This window comes from Cupressus sempervirens, chromosome 5, assembly GCF_028749045.1.
Source record: "Cupressus sempervirens isolate cs-2001-9-10 chromosome 5, ASM2874904v1, whole genome shotgun sequence".
Classification (NCBI taxonomy): domain Eukaryota; kingdom Viridiplantae; phylum Streptophyta; class Pinopsida; order Cupressales; family Cupressaceae; genus Cupressus; species Cupressus sempervirens.
The window spans coordinates 715,139,930-715,165,223 of NC_143122.1; the positions used below are offsets into that span (position 1 = coordinate 715,139,930).

Sequence of the window (25,294 nt, forward strand, 5' to 3'; positions counted from 1 at the left end):
TTCACATCACAACTAGTAATACCTCTAAAAAAACAATTGGGTTACAAATTATTCTTACCTAGCAATTGACTCAAAAAAGTTTTTGTAATTATGGATTAAATTTTAATAAAACCTTTGATTTACATATAAATAATACACACCATGATAATATTAGTCAAATTGTGAAGAGTTGTCACTAAAACACACTACTCAAATTAAGAAAACAAGTGTATAAATTTATTCTTGAATAATCTTTGCAACTAAGCCTAATAGTGAATCATTTTTCTCATCAAACCTCACAAGTTGTTAGGAGAACCAACTCTAATACCACTGTAATTATGCCGAAGTCGTCCCTATACTAGAGTTTCAAAACATCATTGAACAATCAACGGTTGACAATGCTCCTTCGACAATGCAAGACGATTGAAGCTTTCTCAGCCCTCAATTTCAATTCGTTGCCAGCCGTCCATTTTGCCTCAACGGTATGATCTGGATCGTTCAAAATGTACCACCTCTGCCCGGCACTGTCGAATGTGCGTTTGAAATTTAATATACACGCTAAAATCAGTGTGATTGCCACGTTGGTTTTGGTAGTGACAAATGGAAAACCCTCGAAAAAACAAAGCAGATACTTTGAAATGGGTTGTCAGGTAATTATTAAGAAAACACGTTAACTTTCAAATAAGTCAAGGCGAGGAAGATGACAGAAAAAATTTCAGCGTGGAACATGGCGTCAATTAACGGAATAGCCCAAAATATCTAGAGAAAAATATCGACGATAAAGTGGCGAGAAAAACCCTAGCCCTAATCCAATCAGTTTTATAAACCCATTTCAGCGAGTTTCCGGATTGTTGTGGAGGTTAGAAACCTCGTCCGGTGAAGAAACTAATTTAGTTTTGGTTTAGATCAAGTTTGTTTGCTGAAGAATAAATTTTAGCTTCAATTTATGTCATTTTAGTTTGTCGAAGAATCGATTTTGATTTCTCTTTGTGTTGATGGAAGTACTGAAGGGCAATGATGAGCTAAATGAATGGTCTTGTTCGACGTAATGGCGAAAAATCCTTGAAGACAGCTCATATATATCACCACCCCTAATCTGAGCCTTTATGCAACGGTCCTTGTGAGGCATTTGTTCATCTTTTTCTTGTTAGGTTTCATTGTTGATTTGATTTTGCTACAGGCTTTTTTCTGGTTGTTTTTTGAAGGTGTTTTGTAATTTTGTCTGTGATGTAGTGTATAATAGCTTTTGTTGCCTTCGTCCTTGATCATCTATTAGGGTTTGTTTGAAAATTTCTTACAATTATAGATTTGGAGATTTGATCAATAGCTCATGGGTTTGTTGTTTTTCTTTGGCTTTATTTTATTGTTGACATGTAAAACGATCGACAGTTCTGTGGGTTATGTCTATTTCATGGGGATCTTTATGATGCATTAGCTGCTAGATATGGTGAATCTCTCAAGATTTATTTTCCTTGCCAATTTTTATTCCGTGTTATCCATTTTGGATGCTTTTTGGGGTTTGAAGATTTTTTCCTCTAGAATTTAGTTTTGGAAAGTGTTATTTATATTGGAATTGTGCCACTGTGCCTTCTTTGGAAGGGGTTTTAAATCCAATCCTTTTGATTTCAACTCACAGAGATTGCCCTGGCCATGGATCTCAATTGATTTTGAACTTAGTTACATTTTCATTCTCATTCAAATTTATATAAAATGTTAGATTTAAATATTTTGAAGGTAATATTATATATTTATTATTTGTGCAAATTATATATTATTAATTATTAAATTTAGTATAGTAGAAGATAATATAATATATAATTAATTAAATATTAAATTAAAAAATTTAATTTGATATAAAACAAGAATAATGAAATTAATTTTGTTAGCATTATTTATTTTGTATTACAAATATATCTAAAAGATATATGGTCTACTTTTTGATAGCACATAGACTATTTAGTTATATTGTTTAATTATCTAAATTTACTTCATTCAAAATTTCTATTATTATTTTTAGCTTAAATAATGTAAAATTTTGTTTATTTATTAATATTATGTGATCCTGGGTATTATAGTTAGAACAAAAGTTTTCATTTTCATCAAGATTATTGTCAAGTCAAGATTACAATTATGTTTTAGACTGTAGAATTAGGATTATAGTTACTATTATGATTAGGGCTAAGATTTATATCATAGTTTATATTCTTATTAGGATTTGGATTTGGGTTTAAAATTATGATTATGGTTCTCTTTAAAATGTATATTGTGGTTGTAATTATGATGAAGGTTAGGGATTTGATTTAGATTCATAATTAGAGTTAGTAGTAGGATAATGATTTAGGTTTATGTCACAATTATAGTTAAAATTAGTTTTAGAGTTTGGGTTATAATCTTGTTTTGTGTTAGGTTTTAATGTTTGGGTTAGGATTAGAGTTGAGATTAGGAAAATGTTACAATTATGGTTAGTATAAGGGATAACATACATATTATCATGGATTAGGATTAGGGGTAGAATTAGAGTTAGACTTTAGAACACATTTAATTTTATGGTTAAGCATATTTAGGTTTATGTAATAATTAAGGTTAGGGTTGTGTTTATAATCTAGGTTATGATCTTTTCCATAGTTGACCTTCAAAATTTATTCGGCGTACCTATTGCACACTAAAGTGCAATTGCTAGTATAATATATCCCTAGGATAGTTTCTCCAATATTTTACCAAATGTTCTATATGAATTTACACAACATTCATATACAAATTGACTTCTCTTCATCTAACTAATTATATGAAAAATATATAATATTAGACTAAAATAGGATTTTGAATTAATAATGAAGATAAATTATTACAAGCTTATTTTCAAGAAAATATGAAATATGTATCATGAATCCACCAAGGACATGAATTGGGTTTCCGTCCAATCCAACAACAAATATTGAAGGTTTTCGTGCTCAGGTTTCGACACTGAAATCTTAAAGCTCTCAAACTCACCAAGAAAGAATAATAAACCAAGTTTAAACCTAACATGTTATGAATAATCCTCTCCTTGTACTTTTGTATCCTTCTCTAGAAAACTCTTGGCATTCCATTATCCCTTCTCTTGGAATTCTATTTTTATATCTTTTAATTTCAAATAAAGTGACTTTATTCTACAATTCAGGTTCATATAAAAAGTCAAATTAATTATTCTATTAAATAATTAATTTAAGTTGTCATTAACTTATGACAACTTAAATTTTTAACTACGTAATTAATTTCTAATATTCAAAAAAGGGAACATTACATGTGATTAGTAATAACCATGCCAAATGACTACATCATGACAGGTGTCCTTTCTAGAACTAACTAGATCTATTAATTCGGTTTCTTGCATTTTCTAATATAACATAAAATATTTGTGCATGGTGAAAATGGGAGAAAAGTCAAATGAGTTGATTACTCCACCTTTTCAAACTTACATAGTCAAAATGAAGATGCCCCGGTAGGTTCATGTGAGGACCTAACTATTTGCCAAATAAAGAGTTGAAACAAGGTCTAGATTGTTATACTAACTCATGATTTAAATATGAGTTGACTTGAGTTGAGATGAAAACATATATCTCAGGATGAGATGGAAGAATGTATAGATAAAGATCTCTTAGTTGGATGCAAAAAATTGTCTAAGTATCAGACAGTTTTATTGGTAGCACATGAATAGTTTTGCAGATTTCAGATGATAGAGAAATAGTTGACATGTGTGTAGTTAAGGGGAACTATCATAAAGTGTTATGATGACGTATCTAAGTGCGCAAGCCTGTATGGACAATATAGAAGAAGTTATGCAGTAAACACCAGTAAAGGTAGTGAATAAAGCATAACAGAGCATAACAGTAAAACGCAAATTACAGGTTAATGCATTATTTTGGTTACAAAATCATTACTTAACTAATTAGGGATGACATCCTAGATGTTAAAACTAAGAGGGAAAGAATTATTTTTGTATTATGCCAAGCGTGTGAATTCTCAAAGGCCGACAGGGAAAGTTTCATAAAATGGAAAGGTATAAGTAAAAGATCAAGTTATGCAAAGTTGCGTAAAAGTGTGACATATGATATTTGAAGTATTATGTGAAATATAGGACGTGAAATCTAATCAATGATCAAAATATTATGAAGTAAAATAAACAGTAGTAAGAGGTTTTTGTATGTATTCTTTTGTATATAAGAACTACATTGTATAATTGCATGTTTGGGCAATGGGCTCATCTTGCATACATTTTGTAATATCAACTCCTAATAGGGTTGAGGATTTTAACAAGGCCTAGTCATCTATCAAAGACCGAGACACTATATGTACTTCATAGACTCCTAACAGGGTCAACATACTTAACATGATACTTTTGTTTAGTTGATCATTTTGTGGTTATCATCCCCTCAAAGGTTTTACCTTGGCCAAGGTTTCCCTAGTTAACAAAATGGTTTTATGAGTTCTCTTTGTATATGGATTTATATACTGTTCAACATTGTTGGTTTACTTTCATATGCATGTTATAAAGTAATTAACAATATTTAGTTGTGGGCAAAATTTTGTAGAATACTGATTCAACCCCCCTCTCAATATTACTTATTTATAATAATCGATATTAGAGCATAGTTACTCAGAAGAGGCTTAATAGCTTGAGTAAGACCCCTATGAACATGGAGCAGTTAAAGAGGAATCTTGAAGAAACCCTTGAGTAGATTGATCCTCTTACTAAAGAAAGAGACAAACTAAAAGAAAGGTATGTAGATGATAAAAACTACATTGGGAAACTAAAAGATAAGATTGATCATCTCAAATCTAGAAAAGAACCTATAGAGGAGACTAGTGATAGTAAGGAGTTAGCAACATTAAAGAAAGAAAATGAGATTTTGAAACATGAGTTGAAGATTGTCGAACTGAAACAAGGTCTGAAGAAGGATGGTAGAAAAATTGAATCAGCTCTAAAATTTGAGGATGCAGATCTAAGATCTCGTCTTACAAAAGTGAAATCTGAACTTGATTCTATCAAAATAGAGCATGTAGAACTCAAGAAGTACAATATCATTGTAAAATGTGAATTGACCCAGGCTAAGAAACAGTTAGAGAAGCTATATTCTAGTAGTGAAAAGATTGATGAACAAATATTCTATCAAAGATCCTCTTATGATAAAATAGATCTTGGATATCTCATTGGAGAAAATTGAAGTGACAAAGGAATCAAATCCAGTTGTTGAAACCCCCGAACTGAAGAAGAATGCTCATAATGAAATTGAGTCAAGTAAGTCGAAATAAGTATCTAAAGAAATTGAGTAAGTAAGTCAACTTAAGAAATTTGATGATACTAAACAAATAGAGCATGTTGAACCACCTAAAGAAGTAAGATATGAATTCAAAGGTAGATGCTTTATATATAATGAAGCTGGTCATATGAAAAGAGATTACACACGTAAGTCTTTCAATCCTATGACTAATTTCTATTGTTATAATTGTCATGGTTTTGGACATAAAGAAGTTGATTGTAGGAAACCTAAGTTTGGTAGAAATAATGGAAATAGTAAAATGTCTAGGGTAACTAACCCTACAAATAATGAAAGAAGGAGATCCTCAAGCATATATAATGAAGGAGAAAGAACTAATGGAACAAGGAGAAATATTGTGTGTTACAAGTGTAACAACTTTGGACACACTGCGAGGAATTGCAGAGCACCTTTAAATCAAAATGGACCTAATCAGAGGAGTACACCTATATGTCATTTATGCAATAACTTTGGTCATATTACAAGATTTTGCAGAATGGATATGAGGAACATCAACAGGAACTCAAAATTCAGAAGGAACAACAATAGAAGTGATAGAAGGAATGACACTAGCAATAGCAATTAGAGAGAAGCACTCAAAGAACATGTTGAAGAGTTTAAGGAAGTATTTGTGAAGGAAAAAGATTTATCAAGTTCACATGTGGTATTAGAAGAACATTGTTTTGATGCACCTGATGAGAGATTAAAATTAGCCATTGTGTGTGATTCATCTTATTATAATTAAGCACTTTTGAATCTACTAGTTGAGATTTTATCGCAATTAAGAATTTTCTTGGAGAACATGCTAATTTTATTTGGAGAAGATGAAGATGAAATAATCTAGACTAGGCCAAATGAGGAGCATATAACTCTAGAGATGGGTATAAAATCATGGTTGAAAAATAAGGATTTCAAAAGACAGATATTCCTACCTACCTTTATGGATTAAACAGTCTCCCCAAAGTTGGGATCTTCTATTGGGTAGTGCTTCAAAGTAAAAATTTAACAACGAAGTCTCTTATTTGGTGCCACAATAGCTATGAATTTTATTTTGTACTGCCCACATAAATCCAATGAAAGCATTGGGCCCGTAACAACTTGTAATGTCCATGTAAATAATACACAACACACAACAATTCTAAAATAATACAACCCACTGCTAACCCTATAAGTTTTCAAACCATCTCATCATTCAACACAAATTAGAAACAAAATCCCAAACATCTGCATCGACCCAGAAAAGACAGTGTAAACCCACAAAAGACTAGCTTGCAAATTTCATGGGCAAAAATGAACAATGCATCTAAATTTATTGCATGAGAATTTACCTCCAAATCACTTACACCCTGCACCATGCATATGTCTATGCCTTGCCTCTGAATCTCTGCCTCTGCAATCATTTTGGAACCCTAAAAAATATATAACGAAAGATGCAAAAATGAGAACCTTGGAATCATACAAAACATGAATGCTACAAATGACAGCACGCAACCATACCTGCAAAAAATGGAGGATACGAAAGACCACAAACTCCATCGCCTAATACGAAAGACCACAAAATAGATATATGAGAACCTTGATGCAAATATGAGAACCGTCGCCTGATACGAAAGAACACAAAATGGAAATATGAGAACCGTCGCCTGATGCAAATATGAGAACCCTGAAATCATACAAAACACGAATGCTACAAATGGAAGCACACAACCATACCTGCAAAAATGGAAGATACGAAAGACCACAAATTCCGTCCCTTGATACGGAAGACCACAAATTCACGGACGTGAGTGGCAACGAAAGACCACAAAATATTCATGGACACGAGTGACAAAGGCAAATTTGAGAACCACGGACCCGAAATTTTATATTTTTCAACAAAGGAAATATGGAATAGGAATAAGTATTCCTATTCCACCTATCTAGGTGGAATTGCATATGCCAAGTTTTTGGGCAAAATTGGAATACTTATTCTGGTTGTATTCCTATTCACATTTGAAAGTTTTTGCACTCAAACGAGGAATACGGATGCATAAATGCCTATTCCGTTGGTATTCCCATTGCCAAACGGGCCTTAGATTTTTTACATTTATTTTGTGCTTATTTTAAAATTTATCTTAAGTCCAATTCATAAATATTAGATTTAATTTTTTCATTTTTATTTTTTAAGATGCATTGTAGAATATTCTATCATCATTTTTTAATGGAATTCCTCCTCAATTTTTCACACTTAAAAATGATATTCCTTATAACCATATTAGTATGTTAAAATAATATTTAAGAAATTTTTAAAATATTTAATTTATATGTAACACAATCATTTGAATTTTCAAGAAAATTAAAAGAAAAATATTTATTAAAAATAAAAATACAAATAAATTTTAAAAAGATCAATGGCAAGAATAATACAAAATAATTTAATTGTCCAACAACACCAGAAATGCAACCAATACAAAATTAAACTACGTCTTCTGATCATACACTAAGGGTCCGTTTGGATCGTGGATTTGAGATGGAATGAGAATTCTGAATTCTAAAAATTTCCTAATCCACTGTTTGGGTCTGCAAAACAGGAATTGGAATTTGTGAAAAATAGAATCCCGTATCCTCATTTATACTCCAATTCGAGAATTTGGTCTTCCATCCAGATACTTGGAATTGCTCATAAACCTGTTTTAATTCCAATTTGGATGAAAACAAGCATTCCAAATTTATTGAAACCAAATGGTTTTTTACGTCCGCTACAACTCTTTTTGGTTTGGCGCTCATTTTGGGTCTGCAAAATATTGTCGTTGCTGCTTGTTGTTCATCTCCTTTGCTCTATTCAATCAACTTCCATCGGTATACGATTTATTAAGCTTTGGTTTGCAGCTCAGCAGGGTTCGTTTTCTTCATGTCTCCTTAACTTTCGTTGATGTTTACTGTGTCGTTTAATCATTTTTGTAAGCAGACCCTGCGTCACTGCTCTTGTCTCTGTAAAAGACCTTTTTTCCCTGTCCATTTAAAGATACCCGACAGTGACTTCCAGAGCCCTATTTCGTCATTTCACTTCTCCTCCCCTGTCTGCCTGTGAAAATCCAACTCAGTGTTGAGCGCAAGCTAAGTAGGAAAACAATTCTACCATTTTCATCGCTTAGCCAGCAAGGGTTTCATTTTTCAAAAGCCCTAATTTTAGAGCAAATCAGATTTTCTCATAATGAATTCTTGGTAAACTAAAAAGAGAAAATTCATCTTCTCATAATGAATTCTTGGTGAACCAAACGGTCCCAAATGAAATTCCCAAAACTATAATCTGGATTTCAAGTTCGAGAATCCCAAATCACGTATTCCAAATGCCAAACCTGATATCATATTCCAGCAACCAAACGGGCCCTAAATCAATACACATAAAATAGAAATTTAAATTCTGGATTTAGCGCCCCTTTTATACATTCTTGAAGCAATCCGCATTCTGCTGAAGCAAGGCAGTGACCATTTATTGTTCTTGCGCAATCAAGAGTTGTGAATTCAGTTAAGTTCTATGTGACCAAATTTTGTGGTCATTTACCACATCCGTTTGCTCCTCTTGCAATTCAATGTTAAATTTAGTTTTAAACTGAACTTCAAAAATTAAATCACTCGGATTTGGCGCCCCTTTTATACATTCTTGAAGCAATCCGCATTGTGCTGAAGCAAGGCAGTGGCCATTTATTGTTCTTGTGCAATCAAGACGTGTGAATTCTGGTAGTTCTATATGACCAAATTTTGTGGTCATTTACCAGATCTGTTTGCTCCTCTTGCAATTCAATGTTAAATTTAGTTTTAAACTGAACTTCAAGAATTAAATCACTTGGATTTGGAGCCCCTTTTATACATTCTTGACGGCCCCTTTTATACATTCTATATGACCAAATTTTGTGGTCATTTACCAGATCTGTTTGCTCCTCTTGCAATTCAATGTTAAATTTAGTTTTAAACTGAACTTCGAGAATTAAATCACTTGGATTTGGAGCCCCTTTTATACATTCTTGACGCAATCCGCATTCTGCTGAAGCAAGGGAGTGAGTAACCATTTATTGTTCTTGCGCAATCAAGAGATGTGAATTCTGTTAAGTTCCATGTGACCAAATTTTTTGGTCATTTACCAGATCTGTTTGCTCCTCTTGCAATTCAATGTTAAATTTAGTTTTAAACTGAGCTTCAAGAATTAAATTACTCGGATTATTTCACGGAATATCTGAAAATATCTCCGGTTCCCGTAATTTTAGAAATGCGGAATTTATGAGGCATTCATTACTCTTGTGTGAGTCCGTGGACTCCCTTATGATAGGAGTGTTTCCGTCCTATCATGATTATATTAATTACGGAGAACCTATTGTCGGGCGAAATGTTGCCAGTCTCATTTACCACGCTCTCGGAAGTCATGAATTGCGATTGGAAGAATCTTAGAATTCCGAACCCCTGCATTTACATTAGCCTTAAAATAATCTGATCTCCCATATTTTCAGCTCAAAGCTGGTTCGTCTGTCATCCATTACTCAAAATGGAGCACTGAACATTGTACACATTAGAGCTCTATAGTCTCTTTAGTGGAGCATCTTAGTGGTGCAGAGGAAGTTTTATAAATATTTAAGGCCTTCAAAATTCCCGTATACAATGACAAAGTTTTATTGTTTAAAATTGCAATGTAATGTATCCAAAATAGAAGGATTTCGGCCACCAATGTTATCGATAAATTACCATAGGGAAGTTGATGAGTTTGTTTTGTAACTGTCAAGAATCCGAACCATCTTGTAAGACTTCATAACTACCTCAAATGTTATAAGAGGAAGAGATTGAAGGGACAGAGAGGAGAATCGAGAAGGGCAAAAAGATGATATTTTGATAGAGAGTGAGCAAATAGCAGGAAATGTAAGTGGCTCTCTGGCATCCATTTTGTAATCTGCAGATAGTTATATGCAGTGAAAATATGTGTTGTTTTTAATGGTGAATCAGTCTTCTTATCAATTCTTGTTAGGTTCCCTACGCTTTTGGTTCGGTACAGTATGTTTTTAGTGTCAAGTTTGTGATTGCTCCTCATCACTTAGGAATGAAGATTATCAAGTTCTCAAGCTCTCGAGAAAAAATGGACACTATGACTAGACATTAAATCAAACACGTAGAAAGGCAAAACTGAGGCAAAATAAATTTTAGGAACGGTAAAATAGATTATGTTATGCATATTATATTCGAACGCTGATGGTAACTGTCTTGAACTTCCATAGCAATATTTTGTATTCCCACGCTTCTCTACTCTACATGTTGTACTCGGCTTCTTGCTTTTCAACTTACCAATTGTTTTAAAGTGAGAATTCGTGTGCAGATGACTATCCACCTCACTTGATAATGCATTTTCATTAACCTTCTCCTTGTTCCCAAACTTCTCTTGGCTGGCCTTCGTGGAGGACAATGCATTTGTAGAGGAGAATGCATGAGCACTGGACAAGAATGAATGCGGCATAGTTTCTCTTGAAATTGAATTGCTAGAGTAGATTACTGAAGTCTTATGTGATATTTTCAAACAGGATCATCTTGAATATCTTATTCAACGGTTATCTGCCTCATGTTATATTGCAATTCCAAGTTCATTAGCATTTGCTGCTGCTTGTTGTGTTGATGAGTCTTCTTCGCAGTTTTCTTCACCACAATTCATCCTTATTTTACATTCCAGACTACTTATCTGAGAGGTTTTCTATTTTTTCATATATTTATAACCTCTCAGATGGCAGTTTCTTGTTTTCTCTCCAGTTTCCTAAACTGCCACTCATATTCTAATCTCCTTGTCGATTGAATCAACATCTTCATCTGATAGAGGATTAACCAATGATGGCAATTATTGCTTGTGGGCAAATTACGACAAACCACATTTACTTTTAGTGGTTGCCTGCTCGGACAATCCATGCCTCCAAGCTTTATCCATGTTCTCTGCATATATTGTCTTTAGTAATGGTTCTATGGATCTGATTGATCCTGAAACCTCTGTGCTACCATTAATAGAGGAAACTTGACAAGATTGATACTCGTTAGAATTTGAAGGTGTTGATGTTGGAACATACACTCTAAAATAAACATGTCGAGAGTCTTAGATCTTTTGTTAGCTATCCATCAGCGAATGTTTTCTTACAATGTTATTAGTTTGCTGTCAACATAGTTAGCAGATTGTAGGATGCAGTTGAATTTTTTCTTTTAGTCTAAATATGTCTTCCTGTTTACTATGTATGAATATGATAACCACTAGTTATTCTGATGTTTAATTTTTTCTAACTAAACATACCTGAGATTCAGGCGAAGTTGGATCCTCAACAGCAATGCAGTCATGGAAATAATGATAAAGAACATTACGATGATTCACGGAATATTGGAAAGATCTCATCTGCTTAATATGGAGAATTGTTTTTCTGTTAACCTGAAAAGTGACTCCTGAAAGCAACCATGCATAACTGCACATTTAACTTGTCTGCAAAAAGGCAAAATTCCAGGCATGTTGCCAACCTAGTAGCGAGACCCCAGATAATCTAATAAAGAACTGTCATGTGAAATGGTAGAAAAGTAATCACTGTTAATATTATTGTAGCTATGGTTGGATTCCTTCAGGCTGACATAGAGTTTGTGATAATATAATTATTGCATTGACAATTATTATATTATATATTATATTGAATTGAAAATATTATTTTTTCTATTAAATATAAGCCAGAGCAACGGAAAAGATAAAGTTTCAGTTCACCATAAGCATAGACCAGAGTATTAACTACCAACCCGAGAGTATGGGTAAACAAAACACAACAAAAAGCAACGTACTCGGATCGGGGCCTGTTCAGATCACGACATATACATCAGGCCAACAAAAAAACTAAGCTAGATATACTGATTAGCCTGTCATAAAGTATGATTAACCTTCAAACCAAGTGGTCCATGCAAGAAACCCGTCAGACCATCCAAATCTCCGACCCTGATCTCTAATCACAAAGTGAGGATCATTAAGAATGGCAGAAGCAGGGATCCTTGTAGGAATAGGCCTTCTACCAGCCCTTATATCAGAGTTGTTCTGTACAAAGATCAAAGAATTCTCTGCCCTATTGTTTGGAATCAATCTATCTATAACATCCCCAACTGTATTGTATTCTTGATTCCAGTTGTCCACCATTATGTCCTGCTGTCCAGGGATGACCTGCTGCACCGGTCCACTAATCCTATCAGGAACTTGCTGAGCACTGGAACCAGCCTGCTGACTACTAGGAGGAACTTGATGTGTAGTAGGGACCAATTGTTGTGTGCTAGGACTAGAGCTACTGATTTCACCAGCTCTATCAGGTACCCTTTGTTCATTCATTGGCAAAACATTGCCTTTCTTCCTTTGAATAATATGGTTCAGCATTTCCCCCAAGGTACTTTTTGTGGCTTCCTCTTTACTCCCTTTTTTGGCCAGATAGGGTATGCCCTCCTTATCCAGGATCTCAGTACATTTGCTAATGACCTTGGTAAATTGTTTCTCATTCACTTTGAAGCTCAAGGTTACCTGCAATAAGACATGTTTTAATATGAGTCTCCGTAGAGACTTAGTAAGAACCCTACTCCTACCTTTGAAAATATCCTCATTTCTAAGAATCCACAGATGCCAAAACAAAATAGAAGAGACAGTGGCCCAAACTAAGTTAAACTGCTTGCAAAGCTCAGGAATATAACCAGCAATAATATGAAATATCGATGTGTGTAATGTCCCCATCTTTTTAGCATCTCAATGGAGTTCTTAGCCTTTACATTCTCTCAAGGCTAAGTGGAGAAATAAGGAGAAATTGATTAAATTAATTTCTTATAAAGTCATTAAATAAATTAAAATTAAAAGGTGACTTTATATTTAATTAATTTAATTAAAAGTGACTAAAGTTAAATTAATTAATTAAAAGAATCTTCTAGAAGGAGGAATTTAGTATTATCTTATTTCTTCTAGAAGGAGGTCCATCTATTGAAGGAAAAGAATAAATAGGTGGGGCAGCCTCATTGTTAAGCATCGAATGTGTTGCCATCTACTCTTCTAGATAGCTTGTGGAGTCAAGGTTTTCTGCAGTTGTTACATTGATCGTTGGGAACGAACACTCCCATTGATTTGCATAACTGAGGTGGTGAAATTATCTTCCGAAGGGTTGCAACTGTTGCAAAAGACAAATGAGTCTTTTCATTGTGTAACAACTACCTTTTTTCCGGGTGTTAACTAACAATTAACATATCAAAGAAATACAGTGATTACTTTATTTTCATAGGAAGACAATTATATCAGTTACGTTCATGTGAATGAGATTAATGGTTACAATCAGTTAAACAAAATTCCATAACTAAAAATTGAAAACACCATCAATGAATTTATTATGGAAATTAAAATCTACATACCATGGAATTTGAAATTGAAATCAATGTAGGGATGCTTCTGCAATCACCCAGGTTAGCCCACAAATATCACTTAGGATCAAATGACAATTACCATCCAATACCACTATATCAAAATCAATTGATGATTACCATCAAATGCCACTATATCAATTAGGCCATCGATTACCATTGGATCATTTAGCACATCACATACCACAGTATCAATTAGGGCATCTATTATCATTGGATTATTTAGGGCATCAGACACCACTGTATCATTTGGGGCTTCAGATACCACTGCATCATTTAGGGCTTCAGATACCATTCTATCATTCATTTTCTTCTGATTGCTTGACTGTGGCAATAACATAAGATTAGAAGATATGCTCATAATCATTATTCTTATAAATGAAAGACTAAAATAACAATCCATCAGATAAATCTATCTCTTGCAAATAAATATATTCCACGTTCAGTTAGAAGATCAACCAATCTAATTGGTTGCCAATTATACTTGATGATAAGAGTTGCCTTCATTTTAAAAAATAACTGTAACGATGATACAACTCGATTAATCTTACCTTCTACTTGAATATACATCATGAAAGTAAAAATACCTGTTCCCGACAAACTTTTGAATGTATAGCTTATCTTTATTTGATGCACTTCCTGACATCTTGTGGAGAGGGGAAACATTGTCAAGGGCTTAACCACCAAACCTCAGACCATAACTTATCCCCACGCAATCTCTAACGAGAAAGGCCCTCCCTACTCGGAAGTAGACATGGAACAACTTAACCAGCCACTGAGCATCCTGGTACTAGGGTATCATTCCCACCGCTCGACTAAGCATAAGGATTTGAATATTGGACTACCATGAGCCGACTCTTGTTGATTAATATCTTTTTTCTTTTGAGCTTACAATTATTATTAATAATGGTTATTTTCTTTTCATGCAAGAAATAATTCTATGGTACAATAATTTTCATCTCACCCTTCATCTCAGCCAAGATGGCCCTTTTGGATGAATTTTTGGGTGCATGCTTAAGTGTTCCTTCTGTATTATAATCACAATCCAATCTAATCCCCTATCCAAACTTATCACAGTATTATGAAGTATACTATACTTGCATCTTATTTTGCTTGTTGTCCTTAACTCATGGACTAAAAAGTAGAGGTCCTTATTCTGAGGACATTTCACAGATTGACTAAGCAAAAACATGTATCAAGTTTAGATGCATATATATTTCAAAGACTACATAAAAATTCAAACATGAAAAACAAACCATGATCTGGACTGTACTCCACCTGGAATCGATTCATACAATTCGCTGCCATGTTCTATCAAACCAAGGTGCACAACAAGCATCACTTTCCAATGACTCTACTCGGGAACTATATGCACTCAAAATGTAGGAAGAATTCGTATCAAACAGATGTAAGAACTACAACTATAGTTCTGAGAAATAGCGATGCAAATATAGACGGTATTCCATGTTGCTGAGGGTTTGTGCCTTGCAAAACAAATGTAGACTTAGTGAATTTCGAGAGGAAGAGCCCCGCTTCCTAGGCAGTGGAAGAATAAATAAAGAAAAGCCATATGCACATTAATAACAAGAAGAGGGTGGTGGTGAGAGTTACAAATGTAAACAAGAAGTCATTGGCCTCAATATTTAAAATGGCCAACTCAAATTAGTTAAAATGGCCAACTCAAATTATAAGGCCCGATGGAAAAAAAAAATATGAAAGGTTGCCACGAAAGAAATAATAATAGACCACCACCAAGATGAAAGAAGTAATAATGTCTTAGTATATAGCATCATGGTATCTATAGATACCTATATATGTATGTATGCATATACGTGTACATGTGTAAACCCCAGCGATATATTTCTTACGTATACGCCAAATATCAAGTATGAGTATACATCCTTATATATATAAAGTTGGTTTACGTATGTACATGTATAGATATGTAGGTATCGTGATGTCGACATGATAAGACATGATTATACATTAGAAGACTCCAATCAATAACACAATTACAAAGGTACATACTCGCTCAATTTCCAATTCATGCTTAGTAATCTCTTTTACTATTAAATGATATGTAATTTAAAAGTTAGCTCATGGTCGTCCAACATACACTCTTGCCTACCTAGTAGTTATTTGTAATGTCCCCATTTTAGCAGTTGACCAAGTGTGTGCGCGTTAGCCTTGTTCTACATGGTCCCGAGGGCTAACGAAGGGTTTAATGGGATCTTGGAGTGTTTTGGCCTAGTCATTTCCAGTTTGGGCCAAAACGAAGTTGATTTACTCAGTTTCAGGCATACTTACTATTTTTAGTAAGTCGACAGGACACAGTGCAGGTCAATTTTGGGGATTGGATTCGATACTCCTCGGTGAGAGCTTTCCGATGAGCTATCACTCGCATTATTCGGAGTCCGATTGCTAATACATTTTAATGCCTGAAGTTTTATTAAAGTAACGTCTAATTTAATTGTAAAATATTAAAGTGTTACTTTAATATTTATTTTATGGTGATGTGTACCCAAGGGAGACATAAGGGGTAGTTTAATATATGTTTTATATTACACATCTTTTATCCCACATTGCCCATATGAGTTGAGGGGACCCGTGGGAATAGAATAAAAGGAAGCATTTGTGGCTTCATTAGACAGGTTGAATATGAGAAGAAATTGGTGTGTGAGTTGCAGTTTTGTTATTGGCATTTGAGGACGTCTATCCTCTCTTGTAACATTCTAGACGTCATTCCCTTGGGGTTTGGCCTTTGGAATTCTTTCTTATTGGCTTTAGTATCAGGCAGTTTAGTTGCATTTCCGGCTACAGGCAGATTTGGTATTTTGCTCATATCTTCTTCACTACTTGTCCGACGCTTATGCCGCTTTGAGGGAATGGTATTATGAAGGTAGTGGACTGATTGAAGGACAAAGTATTGTAGCAGCAAGTTCAAAAGCATGGGCTGGAGTATTATGTCAATACTGCTGAAGTAATTAGTGAGTTGTTAAATCTGCCATGTATTTGGTTTTATGAATTCTGAAAATAACATTTTATTAGCAGCAGTTCATTTCCACTTTGCATATTATTGTAGTTTCTTTCTTGTTTATGTTGTATGATACCAATTCCATGCACAAAACACAACAAACAAATAAACGTTTGATTTCCGGAGTTATAAGGGGTTTTAAGAAGTTGAATGCAAACTGTTTGACATAATTTCATTTCAGCAAATTGGTTTAGTTTTATGGGACATCCAGGGGTGTCCATTACAATGGTATCAGAGCTATAAGTCCTGCCATCCTGTGGAGGTCTTATAGGGAATTTGGAACAGCCGGATAGAGGGAAAAAGTAAGTAAAAAAAACACAGGCTAAGCATTTATGTTTGAGCATGCGACAGGGGTCTTATAATTTTCGCGATACCAGAGCAAGACAAAATAGGATTTCAGACTTGCAAAGCAAACAGTCTAGTACATCCGTGCAGGGGGACATTGAATTCAACCATACAGACACAGAGGAGATATTCTGTGACCAGGACAATAATATGGGTGATCGAGATGACAGGAATACAGGATTAGGCGGAGGCAAAAATGCTGGTCCAGATCAAGGGGAGGTACTGTTCCGACAGTTACTGGATACATTAGAGCAGGGGCAGCGTATGCAGCAGGAGCAGAATAGGCGAATGGACATGATGTTGCAGCTCATGGCTAGACAAATGGGTGTCAATATTAATCCAGGTGATGCCAACAACAGAAACAATAACAACGAGGGAAACAATAACAACGGGAGAAACAATAACCATGAAAGCCAAGGCAACAACAATGGTCCTGAGAATAACATTAATGGTAATAATGGACACGGCAACAATGGGAATGAGGCTGATAACTTTAGACACGTTGCACGCCCAGCACGGACTGTGAGCTCGAGACCTCTTCTACCCACTTTTCCACCCAGAGATCCGGTTCATCCAGTAAACGAACCGCAGATTACCGAGTTACAGGATCAGTTCAGGAGGGACTGGGAGGCTAGTGGACCAGAGTTTCAGGCAGATATTTCTCTTAGAGATTATATGGACTTGAGGATGAGACACATGCCTAAAGCAGGAGGGAGGAATCAAAACTTTGAGCTGAGGAAGAAAGTTGGAAAACTTTCTTTACCTTATTATGATGCTTCAGGGAAGATGACTGCACGAGCTTGGGTGCAGAAGGTAGATACATACTTGCAGCTTAATCCTATGCCTGAGGAGGAGGCTATCAAGTATGCGGCTATGCACTTGGATGGCGTTGCACATGAATGGTGGCATCATGGCATGGTGACTTTGGGGCATAATCAGATTACATCCTATGAGGAATTCACCGAAACATTGATTGGGAGATTTGACACTAAGGATCCCGAGTTACATTTCAAGGAGCTAGCACAGTTAAAACAGTCAGGTTCTGTGGATGCTTACATTGCCGAGTTTCAACGCTTGTCTGTACTTGTTACTGATATCTCTCCTAGGAGATTGGTGGTGTTATTTTGTGATGGTCTTGCTGATCCATTCCGAGGTTGGGTGAAGGGACATGATCCACTCACGTTAGCTGAAGCAACTAAAAAGGCACGAGATTTAGCCCCTTCGGTATACAAAGGAAAAAACCATTCAACAGATTCTTCCTACCGCAAGGACAAAGACAAAAAATCATTTCAGAAAGAGTATAGCAAACCCAAAGAAGGATCAAAAGGACTAGACAATGAAACCTTGAATGAACTTCGAAAGAAGAAGCTGTGCTTCCATTGTAGAGAGCCTTGGGACTTATCTCATAAATGCTCTCTCAAGGCTAAGGCAAATCAAATGGAGTATTTTTCAGCAGAAGAGTCAGAGTCAGAAGGGGAGGATCAGCACTACGATTCAGATGAGGGTAACACTATAGAGGAGAGCAACATTCCTAAGGATGATAGATCGTTGGCACGCTTGACAGGGGCCCAAAAGGCAATCACATTTAAGGTCAGGGGTACTATCCAAGGGCAGAAAGTGATATCTCTTATTGACACTGGGGCTACACATAACTTCATAGATGCACAGTTGGTAGCCAGGAGAGGGTTACAGACAGAGGAGCATGATGGGTTTAGAGTCATGGTGGCTAACGGTGATAAGTTATTATGCACTCGGAAGATATCTAATCTTCGCATCAGGTTTGGAGATGGCTACGAGTTGGAAGATGAGTTCTATGTTGTGGACATGGGAGATTATGATGTCATCCTCGGCATGACATGGATGGCTTCACTAGTTGAGTTCACACTCAATCTAGCCAAATTGGAGATGAGATTCCAGCATGAGGGGAGAACTGTGGTACTTAGAGGGCTTTCAGATGGAGGTTGCAGAATAGTGTCCTTGAGGAGAATGCAGAGACTTTTTCGTCATGATGACATAGAGTGGGCAGCAAAGTGCCACATTATGCCAACTTCACCAGAGCCACAAGAAAAGAGTCATCCACTAGACGTCCAGAAGATACTTGATAGACACGCTAAAGTATTTAGCGATATTCCTCATGGGGTTCCTCCTGACAGAGGGATGGAACATGTTATTGAGCTCGAGGAGGGAGCCAAACCAGTTATGATTACTCCCTATCGTCATCCTAAGAAACACAAGGATGAGATAGAGAAGGCGATTAAGGATTTGTTGGAGATGGGGCATATCAGGCCCAGTAAGAGCCCTTTTGCTTCAGCAGTAGTATTGGTAAAGAAGAAGGATGGGACAATGCGCATGTGCATCGATTACAGGGCACTGAATAAGAAAATAATTAAAAACAGGTATCCCATTCCTAGGATTGATGAGCTGATTGATGAGTTGCATGGGGCATGCTTCTTCACCAAAATTGATTTGCGATCCGGATACCATCAGATCAGGATGAGAGCAAAGGACATTGAGAAAACAGCCTTCCGATGTCACTATGGCCACTTTGAGTTCATGGTTATGCCATTTGGTCTAACCAATGCACCTGCTACATTTCAAAGTTGTATGAACCAGGTATTCAGGAAGCAGCTGAGGAGATTTGTCTTGATCTTCTTTGATGACATCTTGGTCTTCAGTAAGACCTGGGAGGAGCACTTACATCATCTGGAGGAGGTGTTATCTATTCTGGAGAGAGAGTCATTGTATGCCAAGGAATCTAAATGTGAGTTTGGCATGACTGAGCTCCTTTACCTGGGGCATATCATTAGTGCAGATGGCGTTCGGGTTGATCCCGAAAAGATTAGAGCTATTGTAGAGTGGCCTACTCCCACAAACCTTACACAGCTTAAGGGATTCTTTGGTTTATGTGGTTTTTATAGAAGGTTTGTTAAGGGATTCTCACAGATTGCTACACCCTTGATAGATCTTACCAGGAAAGGAGCCTTTGTGTGGACAGGGGCAGCACAGAGGTGTTTTGAGCATTTCAAGCAGGTAATGTCTTCATGTCCAGTTCTAGCTCTACCGGATTTCACAAAGCCTTTTGAGCTTCATTGTGATGGGATTGGAGCAGTATTGATGCAGGAGAAGCATCCCATTGCATTCGAGAGTAGGAAGCTCCGAGGAGTTGAGAAAAGTTATTCTGTCTATGACCGGGAGATGTTGGCCATAATGCATGCATTGGCCAAATTTCGATCATATTTGGTAGGTGGACGTTTTGTGATCAAGACTGATCACAACAGTATTAAATACTTCATGAGCCAGCGTGATCTTAATGACCGACAACAAAAATGGGTGACTAAATTGCAGGCTTATGACTTTGACATAGAGTTTGTCAAAGGTAAGAAAAATGTGGTGGCTGATGCCTTATCTCGGAGACCTCACTTATGTGCTCTGGCAGAGATTTCAGGAGATTGGAGAGATCGGATTATAGCAGAGTATGTCGGAGATGCTTGGGCTTCTGGATTGATTTCAGGTACCATATAGGATGATCGCTATGAGGTGATAGATGGATTGATCAGAGTTCAGGACAGGGTTTATTTGATTCCGTCATCACATTTGAGAGAGGCGATATTGAAGGCATTTCATGATGCACCCACAGCAGGACATCCGGGGGTCTTCAAGACCTACAGGCAGATCCGAGAGCGGTTTTCATGGAAAGGGCTCAAAGATGATGTTCAGAGGTATGTCAAGGAGTGTATGGTTTGTCAACAGAATAAGGGAGAACACACATTTCCTGCAGGTTTATTACAGCCCTTGCCCATTCCTGATAGGAAATGGGAAAGTATTTCGATGGACTTCATCACTGGTTTACCACGAGTGCAGGGAAGGGATTGCATCTATGTGGTGGTGGACCGCTTGACGAAGTTTGCTCACTTCTTTGCTATTCCGTCCACTTACACAGCAGCACAGGTGGCAGATCTTTTCTTTAAAGAGATATTCAGGTTACATGGGCTGCCCAGATTCATTGTCAGCGACCGGGATAGTAAGTTTATGAGTGTTTTTTGGCAAGAGTTGTTTAGGTTGTGTGGTACAGATCTTACACCTAGCACTAGTTATCATCCGCAAACAGATGGGCAAACAGAGATTGTGAATAAATGGGCGGAAGGATATTTGAGGAACTATGTAACTACACAACAAAAGGCTTGGATCAGATGGTTGCATATGGGAGAGTATTGTTATAACACCACTTATCATATGTCCATCAAGATGACTCCTTTCATGGCACTCTATGGTTATGAAGCACCTAGCTTCATGGATTTAGTTTTGGGGGACAGTAGAGTACCCAAAGCCAAAAACTTATTGCAGGATAGTCAGGACATCCTGAAAGTGCTCAAAGAGAATATACAACAGGCCCAGAATCAACAGAAATTGTATGCTGATCAGCACCGAATAGAGCGTAGCTTCGAGGTAGGGGATATGGTTTACTTGAGGCTACAACCATATAGACAGTCATCGCTCAAGAAGAGCGGAGCTGAAAAGTTGAAACCTAGATTTTATGGTCCCTACAGGGTGATTCGCAAAGTGGGCAAAGTCGCCTATGAGCTTGAGCTTCCAGAGGGCAATCGAGTGCACAATGTGTTTCATGTGTCTAGGCTTAAGAAAGCCATTGGTCAGAGTGTAGTGCCTTCTGCAGATTTACCCCCTTTGGATGAGGAGGGGAAGCTTGTGTTAGTACCTGAGGCTATTGTGGATACTAGAGAGAGGAAGCTTAGAAACAGGATAGTGAAGGAGTATTTGGTCAAATGGAAAGACCTGCCGGAGGAAGATTCTACATGGGAGAGTGAGCAGGTTATTCAGCAGGCTGGACTGAGATTGCTTGAGGACAAGCAATTTCAAGGGGGGCGGACTGTAATGTCCCCATTTTAGCAGTTGACCAAGTGTGTGCGCGTTAGCCTTGTTCTACATGGTCCCGAGGGCTAACGAAGGGTTTAATGGGATCTTGGAGTGTTTTGGCCTAGTCATTTCCAGTTTGGGCCAAAACGAAGTTGATTTACTCAGTTTCAGGCATACTTACTATTTTTAGTAAGTCGACAGGACACAGTGCAGGTCAATTTTGGGGATTGGATTCGATACTCCTCGGTGAGAGCTTTCCGATGAGCTATCACTCGCATTATTCGGAGTCCGATTGCTAATACATTTTAATGCCTGAAGTTTTATTAAAGTAACGTCTAATTTAATTGTAAAATATTAAAGTGTTACTTTAATATTTATTTTATGGTGATGTGTACCCAAGGGAGACATAAGGGGTATTTTAATATATGTTTTATATTACACATCTTTTATCCCACATTGCCCATATGAGTTGAGGGGACCCGTGGGAATAGAATAAAAGGAAGCATTTGTGGCTTCATTAGACAGGTTGAATATGAGAAGAAATTGGTGTGTGAGTTGCAGTTTTGTTATTGGCATTTGAGGACGTCTATCCTCTCTTGTAACATTCTAGACGTCATTCCCTTGGGGTTTGGCCTTTGGAATTCTTTCTTATTGGCTTTAGTATCAGGCAGTTTAGTTGCATTTCCGGCTACAGGCAGATTTGGTATTTTGCTCATATCTTCTTCACTACTTGTCCGACGCTTATGCCGCTTTGAGGGAATGGTATTATGAAGGTAGTGGACTGATTGAAGGACAAAGTATTGTAGCAGCAAGTTCAAAAGCATGGGCTGGAGTATTATGTCAATACTGCTGAAGTAATTAGTGAGTTGTTAAATCTGCCATGTATTTGGTTTTATGAATTCTGAAAATAACATTTTATTAGCAGCAGTTCATTTCCACTTTGCATATTATTGTAGTTTCTTTCTTGTTTATGTTGTATGATACCAATTCCATGCACAAAACACAACAAACAAATAAACGTTTGATTTCCGGAGTTATAAGGGGTTTTAAGAAGTTGAATGCAAACTGTTTGACATAATTTCATTTCAGCAAATTGGTTTAGTTTTATGGGACATCCAGGGGTGTCCATTACATTATTCTTAGCCCTAGTGGTTCAGGGCTTGTACCTATGTGCTCAATGATGGTGGTGCTCCTCCATGCCCAATTCCTTTCTAGCAATGCTTCCCCCCCTTCGACGTGCTCCTGCAAGAGAATTCTCCACGATTATATTATATTCCTCAATATAATAACAATTTACCATAACAAATTATTATTCATAAACCACCATAATAGAAAACTACCATCCCACTTCCCATGATAATAACCAATTTTCTAATATTTCAAGATAACAATATAATAGCATCATAACGATTAACTAGCATGTCATCTTCATATGAAATTATAACGATTAACCATCTTACCATTTCACATGATTATAACAAATTTCAACTGACTTCACGTGACATCTCAACGGCTATATGAACATTTTAAATTAGGTCAAAAATTGGGACGTAACACATTGTGCCAAATTTGTGGCCTAGGGCCAGATTTGTGGAGTAAGGAATAAGTTGGAATTTGCTACAGTGATTTGCTATAGGAAAATTCATATTTTTTGAGCAATTCCAAGTTTTTATCTACTACATTTTGCATTGTTTGAGAGTAGATATTTAGGGGATTGGTAGGGTTTGTAAAATCTGTTGTAATCTGATTTATATCAGAGTTTTATGTTAGAAGTTGTTGCCCTAATGTCTTATTGATGTAGATGCATATTTTCCTATTTGTAATCAGTGTTATTAAAAAACAATTGCATCTTCATTGTTAGTTGTTTGGTGTGTTCTTTGCAAGCATATTTATTACAGTTTGGCATTTAGAAAGCAATCAGAATTTACATATGCAATATATCTCTTGCTTGCAAAGTGTTTGATGAAATGTCAAACAAGTGAATTAGAGAGGACTTTGTGTTTGACGAAGTTATAATCTGCTGGGGTTATTACAATGTGACTACCAATTTGAATCCCAAACAACTTCCAGACCTCTCTAGCAAAAATGCAATCAGCAGAGATGTGTTGGAAAAACTCAAGTAACTAGCAAATAGAGCAAGTAAATGGAGTGGAATCAACTTGAGTAGTAGGGAGTTTATGTAAAAGGACTTTCCATACAAAACACTGGATCTTGGGTTGCACAGGCTTTTTCCAAATATTCAACACTCTGTTATTCCAAAAGGAATCATCAAAGTTGACATCCCATGCCAAATTAAGGTGCTGAAGGATTTCATTGGTCCCGGTTAGGAGATTATATACGAGTTTGGCTTTACAATCTGTCAAAGGGGTGTTATCTGGCCATTTCAAAGTGGATAATCTGTCATCCAGGTCACCACATACACAGGGCAGTTTTAGAACCCTCCAAGCATCAACAATAATGGAGTAGGTTCTTTTTTGGGAATGGGGAAAGTTAAAATCTCTTGAAAGATCCTCCCATGAGATAATATTACCATCCTTGACAAGGTTGTTGAAGGTTTTAATCCCAATCTTGTTCCAGTGTTTGGTAGAACAATCTTGAAGGAGTGCTAGAGGTTTACCATTCCTTTCCAAGCTCCACCATATGGATTTTTCCCCACGAACTTTATTATATTTATCTATTAGGTGGTTTCCTTAGACCGAGTGTCTAATTTGCTCCCACCCTTTCCAAATGGCCTTGAAAACTTCAGAACCACCAACTCTAATCTTCCATTTCCCGGACAATAGTTGACAAATGTGTAGATTTTTCCATGATCTACCTTTTTGAGGGGCAACTCTCGTAAATATTATTTCTAATTAGAACCTTCCAAGGTTCCTCTCCTTAAATAGCTTTGCTATCCATATGACTGCAAGAGCTACTCCTTGTTTCTTGAGGCCCTTCAGTCTAATCCTCCAATTTCTTTCCTCTCACACACTAATCCCATCTAACTGCATGTCCTTTTTTATTCCCTTTACTATCAGACCAAAGAAAGTTTCTGATAATCTTTTGAATGAAGTTTACATGAGCTTGGTTAAAGAGCCAGGCAGAGGAGTAGTAAATAGGGTAAGCTGATAGAATCTTCTGACAAACCTGGACCTTGCCAGCCAAAGACAAGTAATTCTTGTTCCATTCATTAAGCTTTTTATCAATTTTCCCTCGAACCCATTCCCACATATTGTTTAGGTTAGGGGAGATGGAAAAAGCAATACCAAGATACTTGACAAGTTGACAAGGTCCCCCTCAAGCAATACCAAATCTTCCAAACCAATTGGGAGGTTGATATTTCCAGCCAAGCAAAATAGACTTAGAAATGGAAATC

The 25,294-nt window shown here is 36.4% G+C and overlaps 1 protein-coding gene and 1 non-coding gene across 2 annotated transcripts in view; one reads left to right on the plus strand and one right to left on the minus strand.

The window, feature by feature from the left end:
- The first annotated feature begins 988 nt into the window (after positions 1 to 988).
- On the plus strand, positions 989 to 1,083 carry LOC149557992 (small nucleolar RNA Z43). The gene has a single exon (XR_016352513.1). It is a non-coding gene; the product is annotated as a small nucleolar RNA Z43 (small nucleolar RNA).
- Positions 1,084 to 11,942: 10,859 nt separating this feature from the next.
- The window catches only part of LOC149557993 (uncharacterized), a 34,782-nt gene continuing 21,430 nt past the window's right edge, over positions 11,943 to 25,294 (minus strand). Inside the window, exon 2 of the mRNA XM_089832441.1 lies at positions 11,943 to 12,810. Within this exon, the coding sequence (XP_089688567.1) occupies positions 12,184 to 12,810 (627 nt within the window). The 3' untranslated portion in view covers positions 11,943 to 12,183. The remainder of the gene's footprint in view (positions 12,811 to 25,294) is intronic.